We start from the raw sequence: 20,373 nt of genomic DNA, 5'->3' as shown, positions 1-20,373 counted from the left end.
ACATCAAAACATGGGGCTAGAGAGATGGCTCTGCAGTTAAGGACTGACTGCTCTTACAAAAGGACTGACTGCTCTTACAAAGGACCTGGGTTCAAGTCCCAGCACCCACATGGCAGTTTACACCATTTGTAAATCCAGTTCTGGAGTATTTGATGCCATCTCTGACCCCCCACCCCCACCCCAGGCTACAGGCATGTGCAGAGTGCACATACATTCATACACATAAAATAAATGAATCTTAAAAAATACTGAAAAAATTAGAACATGTGATTTCCATTCTTCTATCATGGAAGCTGTTTCATGGTTTGAGGGTGGAGACAGTGAAAAATTTAGCTTGTTTTTAATTTGTGTACATGTATGTACATGAGGTGTATGTTTGTATGGGTGCTATATGTGCACATGTGTGTGCATGGATACTTGTGTCCATGCCTGTTGTGAGTCCAGAAGAGGACATTGGGTGTCCTGTCTTAGCATTTTCCATCTTATTCCCTTGAGGCAGGGTCAATCTCTCCACTTGGAACTATGCTGACCACTAGCAAGCCCCCAGCAATCTTACTGTCTTCATCTATAACTTCCTCCCTCTCCTTCTACCACCCACCATGGATCTTCTTGTCTGCACTGTACCCCAAGCCCAGCGGCATGTGTGATCCCGCCTAGCTTCTTACATGGGTGCTGGGGATTTGAACTCAGCTCGTCAAGTCTATGCAGCAGGTGTTCTTACCCACGGAGCTATCTCCCCAGCATTGTTAGCTTTATAAGTCACTCTAATAGGCAGTGGGGTTGGGAACATCATGGGGAAAGATACAATTCTAAGGAAAGCTAGGAGAATAGCAGCCAATATAAAAATAACTCAAATCGAGGTATATACACATAACAAGGTACAGACATATCAACTTTTCAGACATATCAACTTTTCAAAACCTAAGAAATGAGTGAAAACACTCAGATTGGAAGATTAGCATCTGTGCCTCAGAGGCACAGGAGGGAAACCGAGCAAGGAGCCGTATCTGATCAGAGCCTATGGCACGATGAACGCCTAACTTCCGTCTCATGCCAGAGTGCTCATGCCCACGATGGATGGCTCCACCTGAGACCCGCGACTGTGACACGCGCCTTACCTCACCGCAGTCACCAGCGGGGATATGTGATGGCTTTGCTTCTTCATCGAGTGGCTCGAGCACTGTCACCTCTGCGAACTCTTCCACAGATTCTTGAAACTCGGGTAGAGATCTTCGTCCATAACGCTTGCCGCCTCTAACATATTTGGGCTGAGCCTCTAGTGAGCAGTCTGGACAAGGAGACAAGAGTTAAGGCCGCATTACATGACAAGTAGCCGCAAGCTGACACTTGTGGGACACAGCCCCCAGATAACCCAGGCCCGTGGGCCAGCTGTGGTGGCCAGAGGTGCGTGTGAGTCCTCAGGTTGGATGCTGTGAGGTTTCTACTTCTGATGGTTCGTGGTATCTGCATCCGTGTATCTGCAAGTTACCAAAGCGATGATAGCAGAAATGAAAGGGGTTCAGAAGCTCATACTAAGATCAGGAGGGCTGGGCATGTAGCTTGATTGGCAGACTGCTTGCCTAGCAATCACAGGGTCCTGGGTTCGATTCCCAGCACCCTGTGAACTGGGTATGGTGGTATTCCAGTAATCCTGCCCTTAGAAAGTAGAGGCAGGAAGTCCCGAACCTCAGTGTCCTCAGTTACACAGTGAGTTCGGGGCCAGCTGGGGCTACAGGGAACTCCCCATCAAAATGGGGATACGGGAGTTGATAACATTTGATTTTTCTATTTACTAAGCTGGTGGCTTTAAGCGTGGGAAGGCAAAAGAAGTAGAGAAAGAGGAAAAAATATCTAACCAAGAGACAGCTTCTAGTAAGTCCTGGACCTTGTACAGTTCGGGAAATTAGTGTCCACACCAATTAATACAAAACATCCTCCCTCCCATTTTAGGGATCTCTTTATTATCTGTTCTACTTTCAGATCTACCAGATCAGCAGAGCAGCACAAAACCAGACTGACGCTGAGAATTCTAATCAGTTATTGCCAGCTCCTCACTGCCGTGAAACCTGGCATCAAGATTTCACTATAATATTATAAAGTTAAAAGCTGTGGGATAAAATAGTAAGTGGAAAACCACATTAAGAAAAAATGCTATAGTTGGGCAGCAGTGGTGCACACGCCTTTAATCCCAGCAGAGACAGGCTGTGAGTTCGAGGTCAGCCTGACCTACAGAGTGAATTCCTGGACAGCTGGGACTATTGCAGGGAGAAATCCTGTCTTGAAAACACAAATAAAGAAAAGAAAGGAAAATGGTGGCCTGCTTCTTTTGTTTGCAATGTCAATGACCTGTAAATAAAAAGGACCGTGCCCAAGGGAGTCGTCTCTGTCTCGGAAGAACTCTGGCATTCCGGAGTAACACTTCTCAAGTTCAACAATCACCATTTTCACTTTCGCCACCGCCAACCCACCCACCAAGCACCACATCTACAACCGTCACCTCTACTGCCACCACAGCGCCTCCTCCTCCTCGACCACCTCCACCAGCCAGCCCTCACGCTCTACTCTGAAGCTCTAAAGCAATAAAGATAAATACTTCACTCCGCTCAAATGCATCCTCAAGATCAGCAAGCACTTTGCATAGTTTTAGGGGAAATAAAATATTCTATTAAAATACAAAAGACTGGCAATGATCTATTGCCTTACTGTCTGTCTCTACAGACACACTGACTCTCGGGAGGACACGCTCTAGGTCCTGTTTGAACATGACAGTCCAAGCATACTTCAGAACTCAGACACAAGTGCTTTAAATGGCATGTGTACATATATCATCAGGGCAAGCGTGTATAATCAGACATGAGCTGAAGGAATAAAGCCCTTCTTTAACCAATGGAAGCATGGCTGGGTTGGTAGACTCTTACTTCAGCATCCCTGGGAAGGCAGATGACCCTGTTTTTACCTGTCCACCTTCCCCCTGTGTCCTTCCTTGAGCACAAACTCAGATTTGTGGTGCTCACAGATGCAACCAGGAGCATTCTGAAATGTTCAGGTAAAGCTAAGAGTGAAGTATTTATGATAGCTATGCAATTTCCAGCAATTTTAACATACAGTTATTTATAAGCCCCAGCCAAGACATTCTATTAGATGGAGCGACTCTCTTCCAGGAAGTGTTTAAGCATCCAAAACTTATATTGAAAATAGCATGCACACTTGAAGGTACCTTTCATCAGAAGTGAGTGTGTCAGCCTGTGTGTATTCAGGAGTGGCACAGACACCGGAGCTCCTGGTTGGCAGCTGACACCCACAGGTGCTGGTCAGACAGGAAGCAATGCAGAAGCGTCCTTAATTTATTAGATGGTCTTAAATTTTAGTGGCAGACACAGGATACACCATTAGTGACTATGAGGGGCTTAGAAAGGATTAATAGGGAAATGTATAACCCAGGACGTTCCAAGTATGAGAATTAGGTTGTAGCTGGGGATAGAACAGGCGATAGAGTTCTATTGTGCAGGGCACTGTTTTTAAAAATAAAAGTATGGGAAGTGACAACCTCCACAGACTCCCCAGGGAGGGAGTTCCTAAGCTTATCTGTGGGTAAGGGGCTCCCTGGCTATTAACACTCCCGTCTGTGATGGTAGGGAGTATTGATGGAACCTAAACACCACTTCTTCTAAACAAAAAAGGTGGCCCATTGTGAGCTGCTGGGAAATGATGTCGATGTGGGGGTTACTTATTTACTTATTCTTTTTTAGTTTCAGGAACTTTAAAACCTCTTAAATTATATTTTATTGTAATAGCCAATTGCAGGCAAATTTTAAGATTACTTCTATAAATCTATATATGTGTATATAGAGAATCTATATGTGTAAGCATATGTGTATATACACCTACACACATATCTAATCAGCTCATGTGTGTGCATGTGCTTCCAGTCCCTAAGCAAATTTTACGAGAATGAAGATGTTAGTATGCACATAAGAAAGGTGGGTTATTAAGGATTCCTTGTCAGAGTTTCCCAGACCCCGTGTGGCTAATACAAACCAGGCCACCAGAGCAGTTAGAAATGATTACCCCTCAGCATCACGCGCTCACACACCCCTGTTCTGAGAACATCAATATCACTTGGCTTATAGGAGGGAAGGAGAGACCCTGTGAGTAAGAAGGTCCAGAGAGGACGTTCAAGGTCAACGGCCTTGGCTGCGGGGAGCATTTGAGAACTATGATTCTCTCCAGTTATGTCAACTGGGCTTCCCAAGGTAACCACAGCAATCCAAACAGGAGGCCACTGTTGGACTTCAAGGTATCCTCAGACGCTCAGGCTGAAAAGTGCAGGGTCTGTCTGCATGGCACATCTCATGAGAGGAACTGCTGCCCTGGGGCAGAGCTGTTTTATTTGGGGAGTGTACCCAGAAGTGACAGTTCCTTGGGGGTTCATTTGGGAACGATTTTCTTGATGCCAGATAATGCGGGGGTTCTTTGGTTTAAGGAGAAATGGAACTGTTTTCCATTTCAGGGCTTCCTTCAGCATAGGCCAGACCTCCAGGGGAAGGTGTGAAACAAGGCCTCAAGGATAGTCCTTCTCTGGAGGCTAGCTCCTTTTCTCTCTTCTTCCCCATTTCTACTATTGGGCATTGAGCATAAAGATAAAATGGGCGGGGGGCTGGTGAGCTGGGGGAAATGGCTCAGCTGGCAAAGAGCCTGCTGCACAAGCAGGACGGCCCGAGCTTGGACCATCAGAGCCCACCTCATAGCTGGACCTACAAGCCCCGCTCTGGGTAGGGTGGCAGCAGAAGTTCCCGCAGCTTTGCCGGCCAGTCAGTCTAGCTTCTCAGAGCTACGCCCCTCCGAAGGAGCTGTATCGGGTGAGTAAGCGTGTAAGAGACCCCGTCTAAAAAAATCAGGTTGGGCCGGGCATTGGTGATGTACTCCTTTCATCCATGAACAGGAGGGACCCTCTAAGTGATAGAGGAATCACAATGAATGTGATCATCATTGCTGATATAAGCAGGGATCGCTTATCCTGTGCTACACATGTTTCTTCTTACCGCACTGCTAAACGTCTTAACAGGCATTATCTTTAGGAGTTGGAGGCCAGTCTGGTCTACAGGGCGAGTCCCAGGACAGCCAGGGCCTCACAGAGAAACCCTGTCTAGAAAAACCAAACCAAAGGAGGGGGGGGAGAATAAGAAGGTGGGGAGTGATAAAGGAAGACACTCCACAACAACCTCTGGCTTCCACGCGCATGCGCACACACCTATGAACATGCACACACTATACACTAAATCAATAAATCTTAAAGTAAGACAATAAAATATTATTCGACATTAGAAAAGCCCAATCCCTCTTGAGGGTTCTCTTCCATTCTGGAAAAGCTTAGAGAAGGGTCATGGCTTTGAGGCAGTCCCACCTGGCCTAGTTTGGATGTCAGTTTACTCCATAGACCAAGCACCCAGTTAGAAGTAGGGAAATAAAGAGAAACCTGGATTCAAGTCTCTAAAGATGCTTGAGTGAGGTGGGGAAACTCACAGGTTCTACAAAGCAGGTAAGAAAAAAAGATGTTAAGTGGGGAATTCAAAGGGTAAAGAAAAACAACGCCCACTCATTTCTTTCCCACTTAGGAGGCCAACAAAGCACATATGCCTCATCTTTACTCTATAGCTCATCCTAAGAAGAGACGCTACAGAGAGGTGGCAGGGGCATGGATGACGTGTGACCAGAAGGCCCAGTATTTACAGGAAAACTAAAATTGAGGTACAGTGCCTCAGACAAGGGTACCCCGAGTGGATGCTCCAGTGTCAGGAAGAGAACAAGACCCCTAGCCTTGCCTCCTCCGCACCTCCCAGAAGCATGAGGAACAATCCTGTGTCTGCTCACTTTCTCTCCCTCCTAAGACTGGATCACCACCTCCTGTCTGCTGCTGGAACACTTGCTGTCTCTGGAGTCTCAGTGCTCAGGGTTTCCCTGGATGCAGGGACCGAATTCTAGGAGCAGTGTCTTAACCGGCTGGGAGATGCTCCTTGCAGAAGGAGAGACAAAAACGCGCCTCATGAGGTTCTGATCGGCTCTGTCAGATCTGGAAGGCTTTGAGGGGAAAGCTGGCCAAAAGCAGTGGAGGAGTGTGGCGTGGTAACGCCCTGGGCTGACTCGGCCAGTTCTACAGTCTAGCTCAGACTCAGAGCAGCCAAGGATCCGTGGCCATGCAAAGATCTGTACCAATAGCAATTACACTGCTTCGCAGGGTTTGCCGGGAGGACGGACCGCATGACCTGCGTAGGTGGCTCCACAGCTGCTGCCGCATTTCCCTGATGGGATCTTCCCTGTTGCTTAAGGCTCAGCGCAAAGCTTTTCTTTCAAGGAACTTCTTGGCACAACTTTCACGGTGTCTTTCCTCCTGTGCTGTCACGGAACTCATACTGACTGCAGCTTCCAATTTAACCATGGCCAGTCACATTTCTCTATAAGCCCCTTTGTGTGTGAGGATTCCCTGTCTGCTTAGACTGTAACACTTTCTGGGGCATCTATGTGTTATGGGAAGAACAGGGGCATTGGAACCAAGTAAACCTGGGGTAAGATACTGTCACCAGGATCTTGGGGGTTAGGAGTCCTTAACTTCATGAAGGCTTCATTTCCTAAAAGAGGGAAAACATAAATGTCTGTGGAGCAAGGTCACGGCCCTGTCCAGCGGCTCCTGCCACGGGAGCTCCTCCCCGAATTCTAACCCTTCCACCCAGGCTGCTGTGGAGCTGCTGGCAGCCCGAAGCCATTAGCATAGGACGAGGTACACAGCGGTGGGCACCTGGCTGAGCAGAGTCAGGAAGTACGTCCCAACCTTCAAATCCCAGCAGATCTCCTCAGCCTCACTTTCTTCCAACACGTCAGATTTATGGCATATGCCCAATAGACAGTTCAGCTCAGAAACCATAGCCGCTCTGATCTTGACCTGATCCTGACTTTCTCTTCCCTGTTAGCTGTTTTTCTCTTTGTGGACAGGCTGCTATGAGCGGATGAACCAACTCTTCAAGACTCCCGTGTCCTTCAGGTCCCCTGTGTAGAAGCCTCTTCTACACGTATGCCATTGAAATGAAACACACTGGTATCGAGTCCATCTTTTCATTATCAAGATTCTCAGCACCCTATTTACTAACCTCAAGTAACATACGTATTTGTAGGACACTGCATGGATTTTTTTTTAAAAGATTGCCTTTTATTCTTAGTAAAATCATCCGAACAATAAGCAGCCTTCTATGGCATTTTAATAACTGCTTAGACCCTGATTTTACACATAAGCCACAATTTGCCTACTGACACACTGCCAACATTTTTTCACTCGACCACACACACACATTATCCAAAGTGAGCCCGTTTATACACATTTCATGCGCATGATTATTTATGTATCATGAAATCAGAGAGAAGAATGCATTGATTAGCGAAGAGCATCATTGCAGCTCACAGCGAAGGCTCTAGCATCTTACCTGATCACAAGTAGGCACGCAGAGACCCTCTTTTGTGTTTAAGGTGGGAGGGAGCTCGCTGTATAGCCCAGGTTGGCCTTGCACTGTGTTCCTCCAACCTCAGCTTCCTCAGCTGTCATGTTAAGATGACAGCCGCGCACCACCATGCCCAGATAGAAACAGTCTAGCTCCTACTTCTATGGTTGCTTTTGGTGGTGGTGATGGTAGTATAGAGAAAACGTCTCATCCTTAGAATCAGAAGAAGAGAGGCTATGTTCTTATCTTAGGCAAAGAGCAGACACGGACAAGCCTTTGAGTTATATGTATGATGGCTTACCAAGTCTGCGGCTAGACTCCAGAGCTTGGCCTAGCACCTCTGTAAGCAGGTGCAAACACATCTTTGATCGCTGTAAATCAGGATCTCGCCCGATGCCCAAGAAACCCACTCTGCTGTGTAGCTGCTAAGCGAATAAGAGGGCGTGTTGGTTGCATTTATGGTTTTTTGACAAGTAAGGAAAACAACTGCAATTAAATGGAATGGCACCCAGAACACAAAAGTTCTGTAACAGAAACCACCACCTGCCAGAACAATGCCTCATCCTGTTTTCCCAGTGAGCTGGCTCTTCCAGGCTGAGCTCTCCCCCTCCCGCCAACAAAGGAGAGGCATTTTCAGGGGGCTTCTTGCATTATGCTAACATTTACTTCATATCAGAAACCTAGTAGAAGATGCATCAAAAAAAAATGTCAAGATATCTAGAGACTGAAGCCAGGAGTGTGTTGGCGCCACGCACTGTAGTGCCAGGCTAGTATTTCCACTACAACCCCCTCCCCCGCAATAATCCAAAGCCATTTAAAATTGAATAGATAGTTAATAAGTTGTTGCCCCCTCTTATTCCAGAGGCATGACTTAAAGATTAAGCAGCACACACAGCTATGAGGGAGTCCCAGCAGCGTCATTGCTAATCAGGCTGGAAGCTACAGAGAACACCCGAGCACGTACAGTTCCCTGTCCTGCCCGTATCTAAATTCCATTGTCTCTATTGTCGCTGCTTTTTCGTTTTTTACAGGAAAAACTATTACAGTCTTAGAATTACAAAAGCCAGAGTTATGAAGATGCTAAAAACTGCACAAGAGAAGTTATAAAGGGCAGAGCCCAAGACTATGAAGTTAAAAATAACAGCTTAATTCCATACCTTCTCAAATCCCCTTAGAGCTTTGCTTTGTATTATTTATGTGCAACTGCCGTTTATTAGGAGATGGAAGCGTGAAACACTGAGCATCTGCCCTTCAGAAGAACTCTACCGTGTCAACTTAGGTTAAGTAAAATCTTACAGAAAGAGAGAGCTAGTGTTTGTGGCTTTCCCTGTAGATTTAAATAAAGCCATTCAGGCATTAGGAGACGACATAAGTGGCCCTTAAAGCTGACGGGGTCTAACCACCTTTAGATACCAGCTGGTCAAAGCCCATAAAGCTGGGATGTATGAGGTCACACCACTGAAAAGGCGGAGCCAGCAGTTTTTGGCTCCAGGTTCTTCGCATCAAATCAAGAAGGCTTTTCAAGACTGTCGCCTGGTCGGGTACTACAAGGGTTGATTGGGTTGTCAACTTGAGTGGATTAGGAAACGTGTGTGACTGACGAAACACATGTGTGTGTCTGCAGGAACATTGCTAGAGAGGACTGATATGGGAGAACATGATGGGGGAATGGCCCTCACGCTCCATGTGGGCTGTGACATTCCTTCCAAGAGTGGTCAGGATTAAAAAAAAGTCGAATGAATGAGCTGAGAATGTGTATGGCCCCTGCCTTCCCTTCTTTGTGAGTGAGTGGCTCTATGGCTATTTTTGCTCTCCTCCATAGATGTCAGACTCTAGCATGTTTGGTTTTTCACAGGTACCTAATACCACTGTCTCTCCAGGGGTGGGCACTTCTGGGTTTTCAGTGCTAACTCGGGACGCCTGGGCTCCCTGGTTCTTGCCTCTCTAGTACATCAACAGCCATTGTTGGATTGTCTAGGCACCACAGTATAAGACCACCTAGGAGACTCTGTTTTATAAGCAGTATTTCTATCTGCACACGCATATGCACATCCCTGTGGTCCCGTTTCTCTAGAACACTGTCTAATACAGACACGGGACGTTTTGTCTTCTAGGACTCTTACTGCTATCAGTTTATGACTCTGCGTTTCTCAGCCTGTACACCACAGCCTTGTCTTTTTAGTCTCCTCCATGATTTTGTCTTTTCTCTCCAAGTCCAATTGGATCTCAAAAGGTGTAACGAACAACACATGTAGGTCCGTGTGGTAAGACAGGAATTAAGTTCTGAGCTCCCAATGATACAAGGACACAGACAGCTCTGTCCCAACAGTCAGACTTAACTAATTACAGGTCACTCCCTCCTGCTACCTTGAACCCCTTGGCAGACTCTGAGATCGGGTGCACAGACTGAGGACCTGCTCATCAATCTGAAGGTTCAAAGTCTTTAAACTAGGGGCTGGAGAGATGGCTCAGCAGTTAAGAGCACTTACTGCTCCTGCAGAGGGCTGGGGTTTGGTTGCCAGCACCGCATGATGGCTCACAATGGCCTGTAACTCTAATCTAACTCCAGGGGATCACACGCCTTCTTCTGGCCTCTTTGAGTGCTGGTTACACACAGGGCGCACATACATACACCCAGACACACACACGTAAAAAAATACTTAAAACTAGGTTCTGTACATGTGTTGATGACACAGTATTAACCCTTGCCCTGCCATTTATTCATAGGACTTTTCTTAGGCTCTGCCCTCCTTCATGAGTCCATTTGCCTTTTTATAAAATGGCAGGGCTCTTTCCAGTCCTAAACGCTGCAGCCCATCATTTAAGAAGGGATGATAATCACCATGAAGGGGGAGGCAGGGATGAACTCAGATAGTAAGCAAACCACACAAAGCAGGGAGTGTGGGAGTCACGGGCCACGACCCAAGCTTCCTAGTAGATAAAGCCCTCAAGGCTCTGGCTCCATTCTGGATTTGTATCCTGCTAGGATTCACAGGGCTTAACAGCATCAACGAAACACTGAAATGCTGTCCTGTCCACAGGGATCTAACTGTTGGATTACACTGGTTTGGAAACAGTTCTGTCACATGGTGAAACGATTTAAAAAAAAAAAAAAAAAGCCTTCTCTGGTTGATCTTGAAAGACTGGTCCAAGGGACGGCCATCATCTGTGCAGTGTGGAGCCCACCTGGAGTACTGAAGCCACCATCTGCAGCTAGCACTGTCAGCCTGACTTTTGGGCAGCTCCCAAGTTCATGGTCATCCTGTAGCTGTTCCTATTGCTGGGCTCCAACACAGTACAGCCCTAGGGTCAGCCTCCCCGTGTGTGGTCACCACACGGTACAGCCCTAGGGTCAGCCTCCCCGTGTGTGGTCACCACACGGTACAGCGCTAGGGTCAGCCTCCCCGTGTGTGGTCACCACACGGTACAGCGCTAGGGTCAGCCTCCCCGTGTGTGGTCACCACACAGTACAGCCCTAGGGTCAGCCTCCCCATGTGTGGTCACCACACAGTACAGCCCTAGGGTCAGCCTCCCCGTGTGTGGTCACCACACAGTATAGCCCTAGGGTCAGCCTCCCCGTGTGTGGTCACCACAAACCTGTATTTTGACAGTGACAATTTTCTGTCAGAAGACAATATGGGTTTTCAAGAAAGGATGACGAAAGTGTCATGTGAATCAATGTCACAGCTGCCCCTTCCCAAACCACGTGAAAGCACAGGACACGAAATAGTTTAGATTGCCTATCCTCATATTAGCCCAAATCTACAACTCTATCTGGGACTCCCAGATCTTGCATAATTGCTATCAAGGTAACAAACCTTTAAAAATCAATAATACCAAGGACATGAGATCCCACAAGTAACGGAAGTCCATCCATATTCCGGCAGTGATCACCTATGGACATCCTGCTATTAGCCTAAAAGAATGCAAGAACTTTCCCCCAGGCCCAGTAGGAACTTCCAGGAAGTTGTGTTCCCTGGGTCCATGAACAGCCCTACTAAGGGTAGATAATAACATGGTTAAAGGTAAAGCCCAGACACATGACCCAAATCTGGAGCACGTTACAAAGTACAGTGGAGACCCAGACCGCTGGTGAAGAGAAGAAATGAGTTCCCATCTGTGTTCCATGTAAATAGGTCACAGTAAAGGACTCCACGAAATGCTAAGGATCTCTGCTCAGACTGGACTGTAGTTTTTCGTTTGTTTTCTTTATCTAAAGTCAGGTTTACAAAGGTGTAAATCATCTAGTACATTTTACCCCTGGATGGGTGGGGAAAGCAAGCATGATCGCAGTATTCCCATTACAAGAGACAGAAGTTACAGTAGCCTTAAAGTTTCTGATGCCCCATTTCAGCTGGCCCTCGTCCCTGCCCGTATCCATCAAATGACATCATAGTTCTCTAGACTTAAATACGAGTTTCTACACTTTAGAATTTCCCTCAAATATTTATCACATTTCTTTGATTTTAAAGCATATATACACCGGTGCCAGATTTGAACACACTTAAATAATACATTAAACCATCGATAACATTTTAGGTTATATTTGGCAACACTTTTCTCTTTTGAGATGTGTAACTATATATCTTACAATATATGGAATATATGGAAATCTTTAAAACAACAATGAGGTACAACATTTATTCCTCTTTCATGACAGTTACTTAATATTTACTAAGACTAAGTGTTCTTCCAGGTGCTAGAAATATTGATACACTATATTTCATATATATATATGTATATGTACATATATATATATATGTAGAGGGGGGGTCACACAGACATCATTAAACCATCATGTGGTCATGTGGCCTTGTCTATAAGCAGAGGGTTTTCTGCTCAGTGGGACCATATAGAATTCTCTTTGGCTGGCCACATTTCTCCTTTCAGGAAACTTTCCCCCAGATCATTGCTCACACAGACACAGGAAGTAAGGCCGGAGGGGCAACCATTCAGCTTCACTCTGCTCGCGCCAAAACTGAGTTCCTATTATACCCTCTGACACTTGCCCAGGAATAATCCAGTGGTCTCTGTCACAATGTGCTGCTGTGGTAGAGAAGTCTCATTTTAGCGTTTAACAGCTGCAAGGCTTTCGGGATGATATCAAAAGAGAAGTCTCTGGAAATAATGGCCCCGTCTATGAAGAGCGGACGTCCCAAATCCTCCACGTGCATACTTCAAGGTCCTCACATTTTCCCCCCAGAAAATTTTTCAAACTTTTTTGGGAAGGAGGGAAGAGTGGGGGACTGAACTCAGGGTCCTGTGCATATCGGATGAGCACTCCACCACTGAGCTTTATCCCAGCCCGCCCATGGATACCTTTTAAAGGGGAATACAGAGAAGAATTGTCAGTGCTCTTACCTGACTCCTGAAAGTGCTCCTCATCGGACAGAGTTCTAGACAAGATAAGTATTAACGCTTCTTTAAATTGGTCAAAATGTACCTAAAAAGCAATTAAAAATAAATTTAAAATCATCTCCCACAGCCCCAAGAATGCAAATCCATCTACGAGGCATCTGAACTGTCTGTTCCCAACCTGACAGCCTTGAAGCAAATTATCACCCACGTCTGTTCCTCTTTTTCCTTCATCTCTCTAAAGCATGGGAGGAAAGACGGGCTGGTCCTTGCTGATGTCTAAGAGGAAGGATGGGCTGGTCCATGCTGATGTCTAAGAGGAAGGATAGGTCGGTCCTTACTGATGTCTAATACCATGAACACCCCTGTGTTTATACAAATACAATTATCTATAGCTCCCGGGGAGACAGGGAAGCTATCAACCCTCTGTACACTCAGGAAAAGATACATTTTGAACGCTCAACTACTTTTACCTTTTAAACAAGATCAGAAGAGAAAGGCATTAGGTTCAATATCAGGAAAAACTCCCCAAGTAAATGACCCCTTGTCATGTTAGCCATAGATACTTTCATCTCGAGATAGACTAGAAGGGAATAAACACTTTTGAGGAAAAACTTACTATGGTTTTTTGCCTGGGGCAGGTATATAATATTTATCTCCCAGATCCCCATGAGTATATAAACAAACAAAAATCAATGTTAAACACACAGAATGCAAGAAGCCTGAGACACCCTTTCATCAGTTCATAAATCTATAATTGCCTTGACCAGCATGGGGATCCATCCTGACTTAGGGGAATACTCGTCAGAAGCGCTTACAAGGGTAAAAGTTCTACTACACCTTCAGCTTCTGTGACCTTGGCCTGGGACAGCAGGGACAGGTGACATTTATAGTCAGCATAATTCTAGTCTGAATGTGTAGCTCTTTGTTTCCCAGAATTCTAAACAGTCAGAAGACAAGATGAAAGCTGGTAAATGTGAAATTTGTACCACTATCAGGTCCTGTGAATGCCATTTCCCAGGACTGGAAGGTGTGCCTGGCCTTTGACACTGGGACACAGTGTTTTCATCTACAAAGCTCATGCTTGAGAACCACACAATTGAGTTATTTTTTTTTATGGAAAAAAAAGTCCCATAAATGTTTTAAGTAAGTTTATGGTTTTTATGTTGGGCAACTCACAGGCTATGTCTGGATAGAGGTTTCAATATAGAAGATAGATTTTTAAAAGTTCCAAATTAAGTTTGGGGAATCAACAAATCATATCAGTTATCTAAACACTGGCAAAGTTCACGTACTGTTGCATCTATCTGCACACAGCCCAGGAGAGCAGGAGTCCATTTCGAGACTGAATTAGGAGTCAGGTTTAGTGGCTGCAGCCAGTAACTAACTCAACTACTAAAGAGGCCAAGGCACTAGGGCCACGAATCTGAAGTTTTCCAGAGTGACAGAGTAAGTTCCAGGCCAGCCTGAATAACAAACAAGTCAATTGTGGTGGTGCACGCCTTAATCCCAACACTTAGGGAGACAGGCAGGCGGATCTCTTGTAAGTTAGTTCTAGGCCAGCCTGGTCTATAAAGCTAGTTCCAGGACAGCCAGGGCAACACCAACCCTGTCTGGGGTGGGGGGTGGCACTGTATTTAGTTATAATTTGGTAATTCTCCCAATGTAGACAGGAGTTCTACTACACTTTGATTCATTAAAACTTCCCCCAAATTATATTCCATTTAGAGCTTTAGATTTTTTAAAAAATTACTTAGATTTATGTGTGTATGTAAATGTGTGTTATGTGTGTATGTAAACATGTGTGCCTACTTGTTTATATGTGGATGCAGGTGCCCATCATGGCTAGAAGAGGGCATTGGAGCTTCTGGAACTGGAGTTACAGGTGGCTGTAAGCTACCAGGTATAGGTACTAGAAGCCAAACCCAGGCCTTCTGCAGAAGCACCAACTGCTAACGACTGAGCCATCGCTTCAGCCCCTATGTTCCTTTTAGATCATGTGGGCTTTATTTAATATCCTATTTGTTGTTAAGGAATATAACTTGATGGTTTGATACATGCAGAGACTGAGATAGTCACCACAATCAAGTGATGCAATGTCTTCATCACCTCAGTTACATATTTTTGCATGTGTGTATGCATGTGTGTGTGCACGTGTGTGTGTGTGTGTTACCCTCTAGCAAATTTCCTGTAATTATGAACTTTTGAAGTCAATGTGCTAAAGAAACCATGAACAGAAGTCTGCCCAGGGAGGCAGAGCATCTGCTAAAGCAATAGGTTGGTCCATGAAATGGTGAATCAATTGCAGGAGAGTGAGCTGTGCTAATGTGGGGTTTGCTGCTGACAAATCATCTTCAAACCTCAGGAAGAAAGAAGCGCACAGTCTTGGCTTCAGAAATAGACTCAGGTAGGCACGGTGCCGCCCGGGCGAACTGGAGTTCACCCCAACAGCCAGTTCACAGCATCACACCTCTGGGAGCTCAGTCCAGCTGACAGGGCTCTCCTGATGTGGACAGGTCCGCTGCTCATGGCCCTCTGTGCTCTGGCTAGCTTGCTGCTCTGAGCTTTAGTCTGATCTGCAGCACTGGGGCTACCTAGCAAACGTCTTGTACGATTCATCCGACAGGTATGTACTGATCAGCCGCTATGTGCCAGACATTAAACCCTGGTGACACAGTAGGGGTGAGACACAATCTGCTGTCTTCACGAAATTCAGATTCCTAGGAAATGTCACAGGACGTCAGGCAGGTACTGAAGAACGCCTCACGCATTTATGATTTTATAACACTACTTCCCGAAGCAGTGTTAGGGAGGTAAAATGAAAATTATGTGAACTGTCTAGAACATTCTAGGACTCAGTCAGTCCCCACAAGTGGTAGTTAATACTAACATATATAGTCCTGGGTTGACTGCTCCCAACACAGAGAAACAGGGTCACATTTTTGAAGCACAGCAGAGGGCCGCCCGAGTGACATGGTCAAGTTCTAAGAGTGTAGGCAAGCAGTGGGGAGATCCTGGGACCAGTCCACTCCAGAGAGCTGTAGAGTTGCTCAGAATTAGAAAAATTGAGCTGGTCTGTCATACGTGGAGACCCCTAACTTTGAGTTTCCTGGCTTGAGTTATTCATAGAATAACTCTATTATTAATAGAGGGCCTGGAATGTAGCCTCTCTCTCCCCTACCTGCAGTGATGACCTAAACAGGAGACCGACTTGAAAGGGGGGCATTTGTCCTGAGAAATTCAAGCCCTTTATATTGGACTCTGCAGGTCTCTGTGGGGTTTCTAAAGGTCTGTGTTTTGATAGCTATAGATGAGTCTTTCTGGGAACTGGGCATGGTGAAGAATGCCTATAATCCCAATACTTGGGAGGTGGAGGCTTGAGAGTTCAAGGTCAGCCGGAGTCAAATGAGACTCTGCCTAGGCAGATGGATCTCTGTGAGTTTGAGGCTAGTCTGGTCTACAGAAGGAGTTCCAGGACAGCCAAGGCTACCCAGAGAAATGCTGCTTCAACGCCCCATCCCCCCTTCCTCCTCTACACATACACCTGCCGACCATAAAAAAAAAAAAAAAAAAGAAAAAAAAAAGAAAAAAAAAGCCTTCATTGCTGTTTGGTGCTGACTAATTCAATTCAGTAAAGTAGAAGCTAAGGTCTCCCTGGGGTCTACAAACCTCTCCTAACACAAGGTACAGGCATCTCTATACTCTGGAATTACTTCAAATCAACGTTAAAGGTCTTCTGCGGGGCTCAAGTCTCCCTGACTACAGTGTAACAAATAGAAGCATTTGGGATGGTAGGTCCCTAATCTCACAACCCCGATTATCTGATTATCTGCCATATGGCCCGGCGGAGAGGAAACCAAAGGATGAGGAGCTGTGGTTCCAGCTTAAAGTACATCTGCCATGAGAAACGCAGGATAGATGGGGCCAGTGTAGGAGTCCTCAACTCTAGGTTGTTGTTTTATGATTTAGTTACGTTGGGCGATGGTGGTGCAACCTTTAATCCCAGCACTTGGGAGGCAGAGGCAGGTGGATCTCTGTGAGTTCGAGGCCAGCCTGGTCTACAAGAGCTAGTTCCAGGACAGGCACCAAAAACTACAGAGAAACCCTGTCTCAAAAATAAAAAAAAAAGAAAAAAAAAGATTTAGTTACATTCTATGTATGAGTGTTTTGCCCACATGTATGTATATACACCACATATGTGATTGGTGCCCTCAGAAGTCGAAGTCAGAAAAGAATGCTGGGTCCCACGGAACTAGAGTTGTGTTTGTGAGCCACCATGTATGTGCTAGGATTCTAAGCCAGGTTCTCTGCTAGAGCGCGTGTTCTTAGCTACTGAGCAACCTCTCCAGTACCCACCCCCCCACACACATACACATGTGTGCACACAAATGTATACATACCACATACACATACATGCATATACGCACGTACACACATTCACATGCACACACATGCATGCATGTGCACACAAACACACACACACACATCTTTGGCTTTTGTTAAGACAGCATCTCACTATCTGACCTCCAGCTTACAGAAATCGACCAGCTGTCGCCTCCAGAGTGCTGGGATTAAAGGTGTTCTCCACCATACCTGGCTCTACTGCTTTAACACAAACATCATCCTGCTGTGACCCAGGACTACAGCCCAGAAACAGCAAGCAAAAGACGGACACCCCAAGGTAAGGACATAAAGTAACTACTGACATTAACCAGCCTTCCTCACTATGGATGATGTTTCTATAATTTAAAAAAACAAAACTATTTTAATGATTCCATGTAGCCTATTTTTAAAAAGATGAAGTATATGCACTCCAAAACTAATAGGCTGGAATTGTTTAGTTTTGGGCAAAACTAAACATACTGCTAAATGAAGCCTGAAGTATCTCTTTTCTACTATATTGAAAAGGCTAATAGGGCAAAAATGATTAAGTACAGTATAATTATGTGTATATATACTCTTTGATCAAATAAAACTTACACCAATTTCTTTGACTCTCCAATGGTCAATCTCCCTCCCCCTGTGTTAGTACCTGGGATAAAGAATTCTGTTGCAAAGCGTTATCCATGAACGTCTCCAATAATCCCAGGTGAGTGGTACTATTGACGGTTTTCTCTAGCCAGCTTGTCTTTGAATTTCACAACACCCACCTGAGAGCCCACCTTTAAGAAGATGGTAGCTGAGAGAAGGTATGTGCCGTGCTCCTGGCCATGAGTCTTAGAAGTGGTGGCATTATGTGGGGAAACAGGCCTTCTAATGCGGCTTTACCAGTGTCAGCAATCTGCCTGCCTTGTGCCCACTTCACTTCTGACTTGCCCTCTCCTGAGAGCCCCACCTTGGGCAAGTCAAACCTTGGGCTTCATGACGAGCCACCAGGTCCTTCTCAAGACACCTGACCTCTGCTCTCAAGGAGTTTATCAGCTACACTCTAGGGAGCGGGAGAATGCTATGGGAAAGAGAGGAGAGTGTATTAGGGACAAGAAGATAGAATCTGGTGAGTACCTGGAAAGCTGGCAGGGTCACCTGATCAGTCACTATGTCCTAGTTGGCCAGCGGAAAGGGAAATAGTGACCCGTTTGTGACTTGGACTTCTCAGACAATCAGAGTTAAAGGTTTCCAAAATGGACATAGAGAGTGGAAAATCAATCTCATTATGGCAGATAAATAAAAAATCAGATCTAATGTCACCTATCTAGTTGGTCCCTTCCTTCAAAAAAACCTCAGACAGCACTTAGCAGCTGAGCTAACGATTAGCACAGCTTCAAGCCTCCTTTCCATCTTTATTTCCTTCTTGCAAGGGTAGGCAGATAAGGGGCCCTGGGATTTAAACAGCAGTAAATGCCACATCTTTGATTCAAGGAGACCGTTCTCTAACGGGGGTAGGTGACTGCATTTTTTTCCCATCAGTGCTCATGAATACTGATGTGGCAAAAAGCCCCTCAGGGTTCAACCCAGAATCACAAATGCTGGGAAATGGCCCCTATTGTTAAGAATCACATTACGAGTGAGCTCACCGTGTACAGTAACTAAGAAGTTTTAGTGCCCTTGTCCAGGGGAGCTTTACCATCATGTTATACCTGAATTTAGAAATATACAAATATCCAAGGAAATCCAGTCTCACAAGGTAATGAGTTTCTGGGTTGTGGGTGCTCCGGCTGGGACCTCCTCATCTGAATAAGAATTACTGCCATTTATTTCCTAAGCAGCTCTCTGTGCCTCAAAGGGCAGTGTGCAGCAATGCCGAAATTACATGCTTGACTAAAAACACACATGACATTTAAACTCAATTAATGGAAGACTAGTCAGGAGAGTCTCTCTGTCTCTCTCTGTCATGTGTCACCACCCCTTGAAAGAACGCTGCTTTAGGACAACAATTTGCCCCTGTCTTGGAAAAGCACAACAAAACAACAACAACCCAACCCCTTCTCCCCCCCCCCAAAAAAATCTGATATTGCACACAATCACTTTGTGCAGTCATAGAGACCAAATGCCTACAGCTTTCACAGGTACACAGGTAATATTCAGACAGACCCAAACTTAGAGAATCGTAACCAGTGTTTATAACAGGGTGAGCTAATTAAAGACAAGGTGCTACGGAACTGTCATTAAATGCTGTCGGTTTGTATCTACTAATTCATAAGGAAATCAGTGATAGAAACTTCAGAGCATTGTTAATTGAGATGGGTAAAGATGTATGGACATATTAGAAAATAGTCTACACAAGGAGAGGCCTCATAGACTAATGAATAGGTATGTTGTGCCACAAAAGACCAGGCAATGAAATGTTTTATTCTCATTAAAGCACTGGGGCTATTATGACTTAGCAGTCATTTACTGCAGACAGCGTGGAGGCAAAGACCGTCTAAGCAGGTGACAAGTTTGAAACAATAGGCAACTATATGCTTCGAGACAGGCTCAAGGAGTCCTGCTAATGATGGGGACACTGCAAAACCACCACCATACATGAGAGCTCCTAGAACATCCGCTCTCAACACTCACAGGCTTTCATAGAAAAAAATCACCATGGGTAGTCATATCAAAGACTCACGATTGTAGAGGGGGAAGGCTGGCCTTGAACTCACAGAGATCCACCTGCCTCTGCCTCCCAAGTGCTGGGATTAAAGACGGGCACCAGCACACCCAGGGAGATTATTTTTGCATAGTTAGTGTAGAGACTTACACTTAAATGCAAGGGCTGGCAACTTCACAGCCTCAATGAGTCATCTGACCATGAACAAATCTTACAAGGTACTAGGATTCTCAGTCACACAGACAGCTCTGATGACTAACTAAGAGCTGTGATGGACACCGAAGGACGTGAGATACCCACTGGCAGACAAGAAGCTACCCATGAAAAGGATCAGAAAACATTGGCAAATTGTAATGAGCCTTCCTGACTCTGTCATCTCTGGCTGAGAAATCAGGCATTATTGAAGCAATGCAGACAGAAGAGAGTGGCCATCCAGCGCTCGTCCTGCCTCCCTTTTCAGAGTCCAGGGTCACCCCTCTACCCTTCCTCCCTAAATACTGT

General features: G+C 45.5%; 1 protein-coding gene across 5 annotated transcripts in view; it reads right to left on the bottom strand.

Annotated features, from left to right (window-relative positions):
• Window positions 1-20,373, bottom strand: part of Nin (ninein) — a 102,679-nt gene that overhangs the window by 67,322 nt on the left and 14,984 nt on the right. For all 5 annotated transcript variants that reach the window (XM_087911778.1, XM_087911779.1, XM_087911780.1 and 2 more), the window contains exons 4-5: window positions 12,849-12,930; window positions 1,119-1,288 (exon numbers count right to left, since the gene is read on the bottom strand). In XM_087911778.1, the coding sequence (XP_087767904.1) occupies window positions 1,119-1,288; window positions 12,849-12,930 (252 nt within the window). The remainder of the gene's footprint in view (window positions 1-1,118; window positions 1,289-12,848; window positions 12,931-20,373) is intronic.

This window comes from Myodes glareolus, chromosome 11 (genome assembly GCF_982192425.1).
Source record: "Myodes glareolus chromosome 11, mMyoGla1.1, whole genome shotgun sequence".
Classification (NCBI taxonomy): domain Eukaryota; kingdom Metazoa; phylum Chordata; class Mammalia; order Rodentia; family Cricetidae; genus Myodes; species Myodes glareolus.
The sequence above is the reverse complement of the archived record's forward strand: the minus strand, read 5'-3'. Positions and strand labels throughout refer to the sequence as shown.